Source organism: Condylura cristata, unplaced genomic scaffold (assembly GCF_000260355.1).
Source record: "Condylura cristata isolate star-nosed mole 26May11 unplaced genomic scaffold, ConCri1.0 scaffold00027, whole genome shotgun sequence".
Taxonomy (NCBI): Eukaryota; Metazoa; Chordata; class Mammalia; order Eulipotyphla; family Talpidae; genus Condylura; species Condylura cristata.
In genome coordinates, this window is record NW_004567128.1 from 24,746,931 (window position 1) to 24,760,094 (window position 13,164).

The following is a 13,164-nucleotide window of genomic DNA, read 5'->3' on the forward strand; positions in this document are numbered from 1 at the left end:
AGACAGTTCTTAAAAACTGATTTCTAATCTGCTTTATCTGAAGAATTGCCCTCACGCTGTTCTTGCCTTGAAGATATATTGCCTCCACCCATTTCTTTCCTCAGGCAAGGAAAGCCTTGAAAGTTTGGGTGGGGGGGTTGATTGCCCAGCACTGTGTGATAACTGTTACCTTTTGAAAACTAGATAGGATCTTGTACTTTAGAACTTGTATTAAAGAACTGTTTATGTCCCCAACCCAAAGCCAGCATGTTTAATTTTCTCAATAAAATAAAGTTAAAGGTCGGTTGTCCTTTAATTAGATGGTTAGAATTAGATCATGACCATGGTTAGAATTACATCAAAAAGGTGTATTCCATTCATTACTTGAAACGTGACAGAAACAGCCAATACCAACTGTAACTTGGAAAAGGAAATATTAAAAATACCCAGGATCTTAAGTGGTTTTCAGATAAATCATTTAATCTTTCAGCATATATTCATGATTTTCATTGAAATACTGCATAAGTCTAAACTGTTTGCTCTGTGTTTAACCCTAAAATTTAACTAAAGCCTTTACTAGTGAGCTTATAACATCAGGTGTTAAATCAAGCCAAGTTATGACTCTGTCCCATAGAGTTCAGTAGCTCAAATTTCTTAAACAGTCCACAGCTTCCTCTGAAATACTATTCTCTGGATTAACACAAATTCATGACTTCTAGAATGAGCTCAAATAACAGCCCTGAAGGAATTGCCAATCAAATTTAAGGAACATTTTATTTTTGGCATAGGGGAGAAGATGACATATCTGTTTTCAGCCCTTGCATTTTCAGTCCTGATCTACTTGTCTTTCGATGTAGAGAAAAAGAATATGACTTAAAAACTTTTTAAGTGGAGAAATAATTTCACTGTGATTTAGCTCCTTTGGGTTTTTGAAAGCTTTCTAATAATACTTATAACTAAGGACTTCATGTCACAATTCAATTCTTTAAAATATATGTTCAGTTAATAACACCAATATGAAAATAGAATATACTTCACTGAAGGGAAGCTGATGAATTATAACTGAGTTACTGAAATTGGGGATGGTGCTATGCCATTTTTTCCCCTAGGAAGTGGAGACTCTCTAAAATAAAAATTTGGATGTAGGAGGTTTCTTGGACAGTACCTGTGGGAAGGGAAGGATGGAGATTCTTTGGGATCCAGTGTTGTCCCACTGGTGGCCCCAGTCATCCCATAGGGAGCTCTGCATTGGGGTTGCACTTCAGCATTGAGGCAACAGGTGGGCCTTGGTCTCCACCACACCCCAGAGCCAGTAGTTCTGGGGAGGGGAGGCATTGAGGGTGGATTGCTGGGGAAGGGGTTGGATATATCCTCAGGGTAATGTTGCTAAATCCTGGGTGGCCTACCATGGGCGCCATTACAGACACTTATTAATACTTATAATTCCAGCTTTTATCAAGAATTGGCATAGGGCAGCAGTCATTAGCTGCAGGATAATTAATACAACATTAATCCATTAGACTTTTGATTTCTTACTGCTCAGCCAAGAATTGTACTAAACGATAAGGGCAAAATATTGAGTAGGAGGTAACCTGGCATTTAGAAGCCCACGTCCTCGTAGGTGTTTTCAGACACAGAGGCAGACCTGAGACACCAGGGCATTTTCTCTACAGAGGGACAGCCTGGGAAGATGTGGGAGAGCTTATCTACACTGAGTAGGTAGAGGCAAGAGCCCTTCAAAAGGGCTGAATTTTCTAAGAGGGATGTAGGGGAACTCAATAAAGGGTCAGAAAAAAATAACAATAAAAAACCCCAAATCAACAGGCAACTATACATCAGAGGCATTCTGCAGTGGTGGGGGAAGGAGAGGGATCAGACAGGGGAGGAAGAACACAAGGGACTATGTGATGGTGCAGGGGGAGCTGCTGGTGGGAAATTCACGGGGATACCTGAGAGGAGAAAGCAAACATTGTACTAAAGTGAAGAATGAGGTAAAATATAAATATAAAGTAAAAAGGGGCAAATTCTTGAGATAAATAGCTGTAATCTGGTTGTTCACACGTGACTTCTCTCTCTCCAGCTTCATTCTTGCCCGAAAAGCCGTCCGACTTGCCAAACTCCATAAAGAAATAAGGTAGGAATATACCTCTGAAACAGAAACAGTTCACTTTGCATTGTGCTTGTTACACCAACAGCAGTATGACACGTCATGAAAAACCAACAGTTCACTGAATTCTCAAAGCCCTGACAAATCAACCTTTTTCTATTTTGCAATAGTTCTCTTGATTCTGTTATTGCTATTGAGCATATATTAAGTCATTACATACCTGTTATTTTTACAGTGGTTGAAAGGGTTTTCTTGCAAGATAGATGGAGAAAAATAATAGAAAATATTAGTTCTGAAAGAAGCCGTAGAAGCTGAGTCCTCATCACATTGTAATGCCATCATCAGCTTTCCAAGGGTTTCTCAAATTTGTGTCTTTTGAAAAGCAATTCCATAAATATAGGCTTTGTAACCGTTGCAACTTGTATACATAAAAATATTTCCCGCGCCCTCCCTGGTGGCGCACTGCACTAAGAAGCTTAAGCCACTTCAGCATGAGTTCAATTCCCGCCTGCCCTGGAGGTGACCCACATGGTGTGGCAGACCTCTCCTGGCCCGCCCGCTGCTCCCTTCAGCAGTGTACTTCATCGATCTGCCTGTTCTGCTCCCCGCTCTGTCTCTGGTGAATCTTCTCACCTTCTGCATCTCTGGCCTGTACCCCAGTTCTGTATGAATAAATAAATAAATCTTTAAAAAATATATTCCCCACTGATTATCTAGGACACAACTCCTGATACTCTCTTCCCCAAGAACTTCTTAGTTATATAGGACAGTGGGGTTTCTTTGTTTTTCCCTTTCTTTTTCCATTTCTCTCTTCTGACTTGTTGTATTTGTTTTATTTTGCCTTGGAATCTTTTGTTCATGTAGAAATCTGTCTTCAGAATTGAGGGTACCAGAGGGAACAGGAGGGTGGTGGGATCAAAGGGGTGGCGGGACCCATTGGCCTATGGGGGAGGACTATAGGTCCTTTGGTGGTGATCGTGGTGTAGTAGCATAAAATCTTAATGTGTGTGCATGTGTACACACAATCATACAGTGTTGCACAATGAGTCAGCACAACAAAAATAATACAATTAAAAAATCTTACCTGGAGATAGGCATCTAACGGTTGGAGAATTGCTTTGGGAATTTCTGGGCTTTACATTCTTTAGCTATTGAAGATGACCAGTACACATACCAATATATAATTGTTTTCAAGTTTGATTTTAAAATTAAAAATTGAATCCACTAGTAGTCTCTGTTTGAGTACACTTTCATGACTTTGGAAGTCAAAAAATAAAAAAAGGCTTCAGAATGAGTTCCCCCATGTTTGCATATGGATTTCTTTTTTTTTTTTTTTTGAACAATTAAGAGGTATCAGGAAGGGAGCTATTTTAATACCCATCATCAATGAAGAATTTGGAATCTAGTGACAGGGAAAGATTAATCCGAGGCTCCACAGCTAGCTTGTGACAGTCAGGAATAAGTAGCATTGAAAATACTTTTTGTTTTCATTACACCATGCTAAATTTGATATTTTCTTTTGGATTTCCTGCATTCCTTCCTTATTAATAGTAAAATAAATACCAGATTGGATGTAGACATTTGGTTATGATTCTACAGGCTGTCGAACTTCATGAACATTTTTATGAAGTCGAAATATGTCATTGACTAGAGCATTGGTTTTCAGAACCAACTATTCAAAATTGTTCAATTTTTAGAAAAACATTTTTTTTTTTGAGGTCGGTAGATTATGAGGCCTAAGTATTTCTGATTTTTACACTAGCTTGTGAAGTTATTATGATGAGTAGGCAGATTTAGAAACCATTAAACAAATTCAAATACAAGATGATTTACAATCACCTCTTTTGGCCATCATTTAAAAGATGTTCCGTTCTTTTTTGAGCCTAATGAATTTATCAGCTTTCCTGTCTTATATATGTTTATCAACAACATTTAATTCTAATGAAAGGAAAGGAAGGGGGAAATAATTTCCTAATGTATTTGCACAAATTTGTCCTTAGCTCATCTAGCGATATTAAATATAGTAAACAATGAGTTATATTTCTGTTTATCACTCAATGAATGTTGAAACTATTCTGTATAACATTGGGGTGAAGTAGGTAGGAATCAGTCATCTCAGAGTAGGAGAGAGGGTGCCATCCTAGACTGAGGATGGATTTGATTCAACAAACACTTATTGGGTACCTACAGATGGGATGCTCAGGAGAATAGAACTTTGGCCCTTCCATTAATTAGCTGGATGATGTTGAACAAGTCTCTTCAGCATACTGATCCTCACCTTCCTCATCTCTGAAATGAGGGGCTTGCATTTAGAATTACAGAAAGAGAAACACAGACAGATGGTTGTCTTGAGACATCTTCCAGTTCTTCCATTCCTTTATGATCATTAACAGCCCCTTGGAGAAACCCAAACTTTCCCTATCTGTACTGGAATTAGGAGGCTTTAAGGTAACCACCTGGGCCCTGCCTGGTGGTGCAGCGGGTTAAGGCACAGCACCAAGAAGCTTAAGTCACTTCCGCATGAGTTCGATCCCCACCTGCCCCAGAGGTGACCACATGGCGTGGCAGATCTCTCCTGACCCGCCCGCTGCTCCCCTCAGCAGTGTACTTCCTCAATCTGCCTGTTCTGCTCCCCACTCTGTCTCTAGTGAATCCTCTCACCCTCTGCATCTCTGGCCTGTACCCCAGTTCTGTATGAATAAATAATCTCTAAAAAAAAAAAAAGATAGCCACCTGATGTGTGGTAGCATCTCAGGAGTGGCATTTGCCTCTCCCTTATAACTTCTCATGGTAAAGTGGTGGCAGTAAGCAACAATTCCACCTCCTTTTCCTGACTTAACACTGTGTACCTGTTAGATGGAAGTTCTGAGAATTATATGTAAGTGCCAGCATCTAGATACATCTGTAAGTTTACATTTTACCCTACATTTTTTAGAGATATAATAAAAATATTTACTTTAGTGACTGGCAACATAAACAGTATTGTGTAAAATGTTCCTTTTATTACCAGTAAATATAAACTTCTCTCCACCCCAACCCACACACACATTTTGGCCTTTTTCTCTTAACCTTTTATTTAAATTTATTTAAAACTTTACCACATTTTCAGCAAGAAATTCCCAGTTGCGGGCCCTCCCTTGTGGCACAACTGGTTAAAAGCACAGCCCTATGAAGCTATCCGCAGCCACTGCAGCACAAATTCTATCCCCAGCCAAGGAGGTGACCCACATGGCATGGAAGACCTCTCCTGACCCACCTGCTGCTCCCCTCAGCAGTGTATTTCAGTAGATCTGCCTGTACTGTTCTCCACTCTGTCTCTGGTGAATCCTCTCACCCACAAAACCTCTGGCCTGTACCCGTTCTGTAAGCATAAATAAATCTTAAAAAAACGAATTTCCCACTTGCTTGTTAGCACATAGCAAATATTTTGGATCATTATAAATGTCCAAACTACATAAATACTGAAGAAAATAAATACTAAAAGTATGTAACTGGTTAGTGTGAACCTGGTCAAACAAATTCTGGAATAAAACCATTAATTTAGAGAACAGTTAATTTTAGTAAATGAGAACTTTCAAATTTTACCAGAAGTGCTTGTGAGCTTAAAATGTATATATGAAGAAGTGCTTAGATAAATTAAACCGCTGATTTTTAAGACATAATACATAACATATCCTGTGTTAGTCATTTGCATAATAAATTATGAGGGTAACCAAAGACTAAGTTAACATCACATTGTACATCATGCCAGCTGCCTTTTGAGTACTGTGTCCACAGAACATTCTGTCATGTGACAGATTAGTAGACTGTAATGACCATAAGCCTCTCCTGCTATAGCATATTTTATGTTATGCTTAAAAGATTAAATGAGCTTTATATATTTGCTGATTTTAAAAATAAATATAATCGTTAAAATTCCCCATTATATGTACTATAAACATATACAAGAATCCTAAGTATTCCAGAGAAGTGATGTAGAATCAGTCTCTAAAACTGATTGACTTTAATCTCATTTTTCCCATTTTAACTTCAAATAATTTTCATGTCAGGTGCTATTTGGTAGACACAAATGTTAAAAAGAAGGAAACTTCCTTTGAATCTTCAAGTCAATTGACATTAATCAGAGGTCAGAAATTTGTGGGACTGTTCATTTTTGGTAGTTGCAAAAGGCTGTTGATTTTAATTTCTCCTTACTAAATAACTGTATTTCATGGATGGTGTCATTTATATGTGGAATATAGGGAAACCAGACAAAGAGTCAGACAGAGACAAACATTAAACGTAACCCTTTAAAGCTGACTACAGAGCTGAAGCATCTAGAAGACAAGGGGAGTGCACTGAGAGCTATGGAGCTATGTATAGGAGAAGGCTATTTTGATGGTGGGAAAGCAGTGGTGACCACACCTGAGGAGAAATATAATGCTGTCAAAATATTAGCAAGGATGTTAAACAATGGTACTTCATTACATTAAAATAATTAATTTTTTAAAAAATCTGTTTCGTTGACAAGATACCCCCAGGACTCACCAGTTACTACTTCCTTAACATTTCTTTGTTTTTTATAGGAAGAGGAAAATCTGTGAGCTCTACGCCAAAGTGTTAGGATCTCAAGAAGCTTTACACGTAAGAAACTCTCAGCTCTAATCCCTAAAAGGTTCTGTTCCTAGTGGTAAAGTAAAGCAGATTATCGCTTTCTGACAGTCTTCTAAAGAAAGAGTGTAAAGGGTTGTTCTTACTGAAGGATTTACTTCAGACAATCACCAAAGGCCATTAAAAGCTGCCGTCAGTTGTATGTAATTTCTGATGCTGGTTCCTTGGGCTATTTAAATGTTCACTGGCTAACTAGCAGCCAGTTGTAATCAGGGCCTGCAGGCTTTGTCTCCAGTGGGGGTGAGATCATTTTCCAGAACAGAGGTTCTGCCCTCCTGTCAATGTCAACTGACTGCTATAAAATAAAATCCCAGCTATGTTATCATTTGTTGTTACAGGCACAGTAGTATATCTTGATGAGATAGACTGAATCTAGACTCTCTGCCCAGGTCAAAGTCATACTAATTTATTTCTCTATTGTAGACTTAATTCACAGCTCATTTAGGATATTCAGTGTTTTCAATCAACCACTGAAAGAGATGATGAGAATAAAATCCATTCTAAAGAAACTACCACATAGCTGCGGGCTCTTTTGGGGATATATTATCTCTCAACTGTTCAAATAATAAATTTGCATAATGTGTTAAGGAAATCAGAGAATGTTCTATCTTGTCCCTTGGGAGGAACATTTTTCATCTTAATTGTACCCTTCTTAGGATTCCCGTCATTCAGTTCTCCAAGTTATAGAGTGATTTGGGGAAAAGCTTTTCCACATGTGCTTCTACCTCCAGCCTTCTACCTGTACTCAGCAGTAATGCCTCCATAGAGAGGGAAATACACTTGCTATTTAGGGAATCTGAAATTTGAGCACACCTTTTCGAAAACCTGATTGTTGATGGGGTTTCCTGAAAATTTAAAGAACATGGGAGGGGACGCGGGACACCTTCTCTCAGTTGGAATCCATCCTGTGTCCACAATTCCAGATGTGGTCTGTTTCCCATACAGGATTTGTTACTTGGTACCTCACCAAGTAACAAACCAAGTAACAAGAGGCCTCGAATCACTTGCTGCTGACATGTTTCCCATTAAGTTAGCTAGAAAAACGGGCCATTTTTTTTAATGTAACCTTTGTGTTAAACACACACATCCTTCATTGTTGACGCACAACATTTAAGCTTTGTCTTCACTTTACAATTCTCTTTCCTCTGTCTGTAGCCGGTACACTACGAAGAAAAAAACTGGTGTGAGGAGCAGTACTCTGGAGGCTGTTACACTGCCTACTTTCCCCCGGGGATCATGACACAATATGGAAGGTATTCCCCAGGCCCCACACCAGTTAATGCAAGACATGCACCAAACTTAAAGAGAGAAGTAGTTTGGGATTTTATTTATTTATTTTGTCAGTTGTTTACACATCTATATAACATTGAGGTTATGTTTTTACTCTTCCATATGGTACATGGAGATAGATAATATTCCTCTTTAAGGCCCCAGAGAGTCAACTTGTTTATTTCTGGATATCTGTAGAAAAGTGAGTGTGTTGGTACATAGAACAGTAACGGGATACTGGTGGGGAGTTCAGATGTCAGCAATACACGTGAGAATTCTGCAAGCCATGGTGTCCTCTACGGGATGTCCCCACTGCATACAGTTAAGGTGTGAAGAGGTGATGTCCACAAGGGTCAGGGAGTCCACCTTGGCTTAAAAGCCCCATGCCTTCCAGAGCCGTTGTCTCATGTAACAGCCTCACAGTCACCGTGTTCAGGGTCCTGTTACGGGACATGCCCAGTCTGAGAGATTCCACACTTAGGGATGTCCAAAGGGATCGCTTCCTGCCAGGGTTTACAGTTCCTAGGCAGTTTTCACTCCCAGGTGCAGTTTGCCAACGTGGGGCTCAGGAGAGGCGTATTTAGCATACGTGGTGATTCTTGGTAGTTTGGATGGCATTATACCTTCTTCAGACTTCCAGAGGAGCTGTACTAGAGAATTAACTCATGATCATGTTTGTCTGTGGAGGGGGAAGAAGGGTTTGTTAACCCTTTCCTTACATGAACTTTATGGATTTTGGTTATTTTTTTCTTAATGGAATCAAATAATCTCTGTTAGTAATAGCAGGATTGATTGACTGGAGTTGTTCTGGAGTCAAAATAGAAGTCTAGAGGATGGAGCTGGGGTCAAGAACAGATGAAGCCAAAGAATGCTGAATTGGAAAAAGTGATGGTGGGTTGAGGTGAAGGTCTTGGAGGTGATGTTACAGCCCAGGAGATTTCATGACAGTGTCTACAGAGGAGGCAGGACAAGCTTGGAGTTGCTTATTCAGCCCAGCCTTCCTGGGCTCTCTTTACCAAGACCTTTTGGCAAGAGGAGACCCATTTTAGCTGCCCTCAGCCCGTCTCCAGGTAATTTCATGGAAGACTGTACAGAGGCTGTTTTTTAAAGAGACAGACTCATAATCCGCTGGGTCTCTCCTTTGCCAGAAGTCAGTTACTCTCCCCATCTTCTCACTCACCTCTGTGGTGGTTCCTCCTGATACCTTCGGAGTGCTCGCATTCCTGGAGCCTGGCCACATGGCCACTGTCGAAGAATGCACAGCTTGGAAAGACAGTGTAGAGAGCAGAAACTACCACAAATAGTAAATACACAGCAAATAAATCTGATTGTGGATTTACATTCCATTCTGACTGGCTTGGAAAGGTCACCCTCACTTTTAGTGATTGATGATCTGACAGTCTGATCCTTTCTGGCTTGAAAGCTCAGTTGTTTGGGTGCAGACATAGGAAATGAGGAGGGGCCTTTCTTTCTCCTTTGAGTTACATGGGTGTGTTTGAAAGGAGTTCAGTTTTCTGATCTGCTGTTGGGTAAATGAGGGCAACGATTGGGCTCTCCTGCCTTCAGCGCCTTCCCAGGTAACTGTGTGTCTATTGTGTTCCCTTGAAGGGTGATCCGACAGCCAGTAGATAGGATTTTCTTTGCTGGCACAGAGACTGCGACACACTGGAGTGGCTACATGGATGGTGCAGTAGAAGCCGGAGAAAGGGCGGCTAGAGAGGTAAAGGAAGAAGCTGGTTCACTCTGAGTCTGGCATCTGGCCTTTCTAGACCTGCATACTGATAAATATGTGTGTGTTACTTTTTTCCCCTCATCCCACTCAGCCCCACAAATGTGGGGCTCGTTTGTGGTCAGCAGGGCCTCGAATCTGTGATAACTACACAACCTCATTTCATAATACCATGACTTCCCTTTCAGGTCTTGAATGCGTTGGGGAAGGTGGCAAAGAAAGACATCTGGATCCAAGAGCCTGAATCCAAGGTAAATTTGGTGGGTCCATGACCTCCACAGACCAGTAACTAACTGCATGTAAAACTCCTGTCCCATCTTCTAACCTCTACTGTCCTTGCAGGCGCCTCTCCAGGGTGTATTAATGCACTAATTTTACAGAGATGGTCTGCCCCGCTCTGTCAGTGCAAGAGCTTTCTGCTAATGGTCTCTGTTTATCCATCTAGGAAGTTCCATCCATGGAAATCACTCACACGTTCTGGGAGAGGAATCTTCCTTCAGTGTCAGGTCTCCTGAAGCTCATTGGATTTTCTACATCAGTAACTGCCCTCTGGATTGTGCTATACAAATTCAGGCTCCTGACACGATCCTGAAGCTTCATGCTTATGCTTTTCGCTTACTCTTTTCCAGCACATCAGAAAGAAAATCTTGACAAATTAAAGTCTGTGTCCTTGGATCATCTTTAAGTCACAGACTTTAACCCTTCAGTTTAGTCTCAGTCACTGCTAACGTAAAAATGACCCAAAGAATCACCTCATTAGATCAACCTCCATGTTGCTAATTGTCTGTGTAATTAACTTGTATTGATTGGTGGAATAAACCTTACGATTGACTTCTTAATTTCAAGAAGCTAAAGCTGAAGTGTGTATCAGCAAAATTTTTTGTGTCCTGTGTGTCTCCCCTTTAACACCAAATGCCTGACGATAATGGAAATGAAACATTTAACTTTCTCTCTGTAGAGGTTGAGTAGTTAAGACCCAGCTTGTGACTGTCCTTTTCAGTCCTTAGGCAATTTTGAAGTGTAGGTCTAGAGCTCAGAGGCTCACAACTTTCTGGGGGAACAGCTCCCACTTTGGTAAGGGGATAACAGTAAATGAAAGCCGTGCAGGTGGGCCAGTTGGGGGGGCGGGCATCTAATAGGTCACTGCCTCAGGATTTCCTGACCACTTCTAATTCCCGTGAAGTTTCTAGGCATCTCGTCTGCGTACTGGCTTGTTTATGTTCTCCTCTATTTGCTTCTTAAAGGGGAGAGTGCTTATCAAGGTATAGTGTTCTGTTGACTGGCTGTGACTTTTGTGCAGCTTCCCCGATGAGCAAAGTAAGACAGTGACAGGGCTGCCCCCCCCACCACGGAAGGTCTCCCTGCTCCCCATGAGACCAGCTGCAGTGGGCATCTCCTCTTCCTCATGGTGGCTGGACATCACTGCTTATTACCAATATACGCATCTCTGCCATTTTCAGGAAAGTGGTATTTTCCTTTGTTTTAGGTATACTCCAGCTGTCTGACAGCGCCTACCAGTGTTTATCTTTTCTTCTTTCCTAAAACTGTAGTAGAATTCCACAGATCTTTTCATTTAAAATATGTCTTCAATGTGTTTACCTTTAAATAAAAGTTAGCCTGCCAATTTCAAATAGATATTGAAATAGACATGATATCATTTCTGATTACTATTTGTTGAGATGATCAGATGCAGAAAGGAAAGGAATTCAGACTCTAGTATAGCCTACCTTGCTATAATTATTAAATTTTATAAAAGATATGAAACTGAATCTTTTTATATATGAAGGCTAAATTTTCTAGCTTACGAGTCACTTGGGTCCAGGACAGGGTCTGTCTCTCACTTTTCCCATTTGAAATCTGTCAGATTCTTAAAGGCCCAGTCCAAAGATTTCAAACATAAGATACTTTTTTAATATAAATATCTGGATAATATGATACATTTGTGTTCAGATAAAGCAATTGAAAACATTTGGCAGATTTGGGCACACAGGTGCTGAATATGGAGTCGTATCTTATCCCACCTCATTGATGAATGAGACATTTCATTTGAAATGAAGTTTCTGGGGAGCTGAAGCTTGTTCTTCTATGTGCCAAAATTTTTTAATAAACAAAACTTAATGGACATGTTTCCAATACTTTAAAATAAGCTAGGTTTAGCTGCATCTTTTTTTATTAGTCAGGTCAACCATTGTCTCTCAATTATTTTATACTTTTATAATGGGGGTGATACCATTGTGTTTTCCCCAGTAGTAAATGTTGCATAATTTTTTATCTAATGGGAATTAGAGATTGCCAGAAAAATAAAACCTCAATATTATTACATAACTACCATAAATTCAAAATTAAGACATTGAATCCTGATGTGAGGGCTAAAGGTATTCCAACGTTTTACCTTCCTAAGAGGAAGAGCAGGATTTTTCTGTCACACTTTACCTTGCAATTGAAAAGTACTTTAACTTTGGAGTTTTATTAATTTCTTAAATATGTTCCAGTCCATAAGGAGTTACAGCTTAATATAGCAAACTGCTTTGAGAAATCACTTCTCTGATCTATTTCAGTTGTTTCTGTTCATCTACTGATTAACTCAATTCAGACACACCTTTTGGGAAATACTGATTTAACTTCTTAACTGATAACAGTTTTAACACTAATGCATATCTCACTAAGTGTTGAAGGTTCAAGGGCTCCTGGGTATGCTATTTACCTTCTTCAGCTTTTCAGGAAGCCAGTTAATTTATCCAAATTATATTAGCCCTGGTAAGCTACAGATTATCAAAATGAATGCCAGTACAGATGTGCCTAGAAATGAAACTGGAGCTGAGGACTCCCTCCAAAGTGCATGTTCAAGCAGGTTGGCCAATACCAACATCATCAAGAGTCCAATACCAACATCATCAAATCAGTTTAAGCAGCAGCTAGAGCCTGGCCTTGTGAAGGCATCACTTCACAATTTTGGAAGACAGTTGGCCTCACTCCATATGCAGGTGGAGATTATATTTTAAGTGTGAATCTTGTCAAAACTGTTAAGTAAGGACTTGTACAACACTGAAGAAAAAATGTCAGAAAGTGAACTATGTCTGGTTTGATTGTGAACTTGGTCCCAAATGTTTTATTCGAAACTTGCCCAGTGCTACACGTGGGAATACTCATATGTATGTGTTTCGCCACCAAAGTATGGTTTTGCCTGTATAGTACTGTTTTGTTTGTTAATAAAGTGCACTGCCAACCTCAACTCAGTCCTGGACTCTCTATTTGGTTGATAGTTTGAAGGTTAATTGGCTTCAGGTGATTCCCTGAATCGGCTAGCAGGTGATTCCCATGAAGGTCCCATCTATGGAGGATGGGCTTAAAATGCCACTTGATAATGACTCCAAATTTTCAGAGTTTGTGTTGATGCTCATATTTTATCAAGGTCTCCTGAGAACTAGCT

At 40.0% G+C, this 13,164-nt stretch overlaps 1 protein-coding gene across 1 annotated transcript in view; it reads left to right on the top strand.

Annotated features, from left to right (window-relative positions):
* Positions 1-12,963, top strand: part of MAOA (monoamine oxidase A) — a 49,822-nt gene extending 36,859 nt beyond the window's left edge. Inside the window, exons 10-15 of the mRNA XM_004689961.2 lie at positions 2,060-2,113; positions 6,652-6,709; positions 7,892-7,989; positions 9,614-9,725; positions 9,923-9,985; positions 10,180-12,963. Of these exons, the coding sequence (XP_004690018.1) occupies positions 2,060-2,113; positions 6,652-6,709; positions 7,892-7,989; positions 9,614-9,725; positions 9,923-9,985; positions 10,180-10,326 (532 nt within the window). The 3' untranslated portion in view covers positions 10,327-12,963. The remainder of the gene's footprint in view (positions 1-2,059; positions 2,114-6,651; positions 6,710-7,891; positions 7,990-9,613; positions 9,726-9,922; positions 9,986-10,179) is intronic.
* Positions 12,964-13,164: the final 201 nt, after the last annotated feature.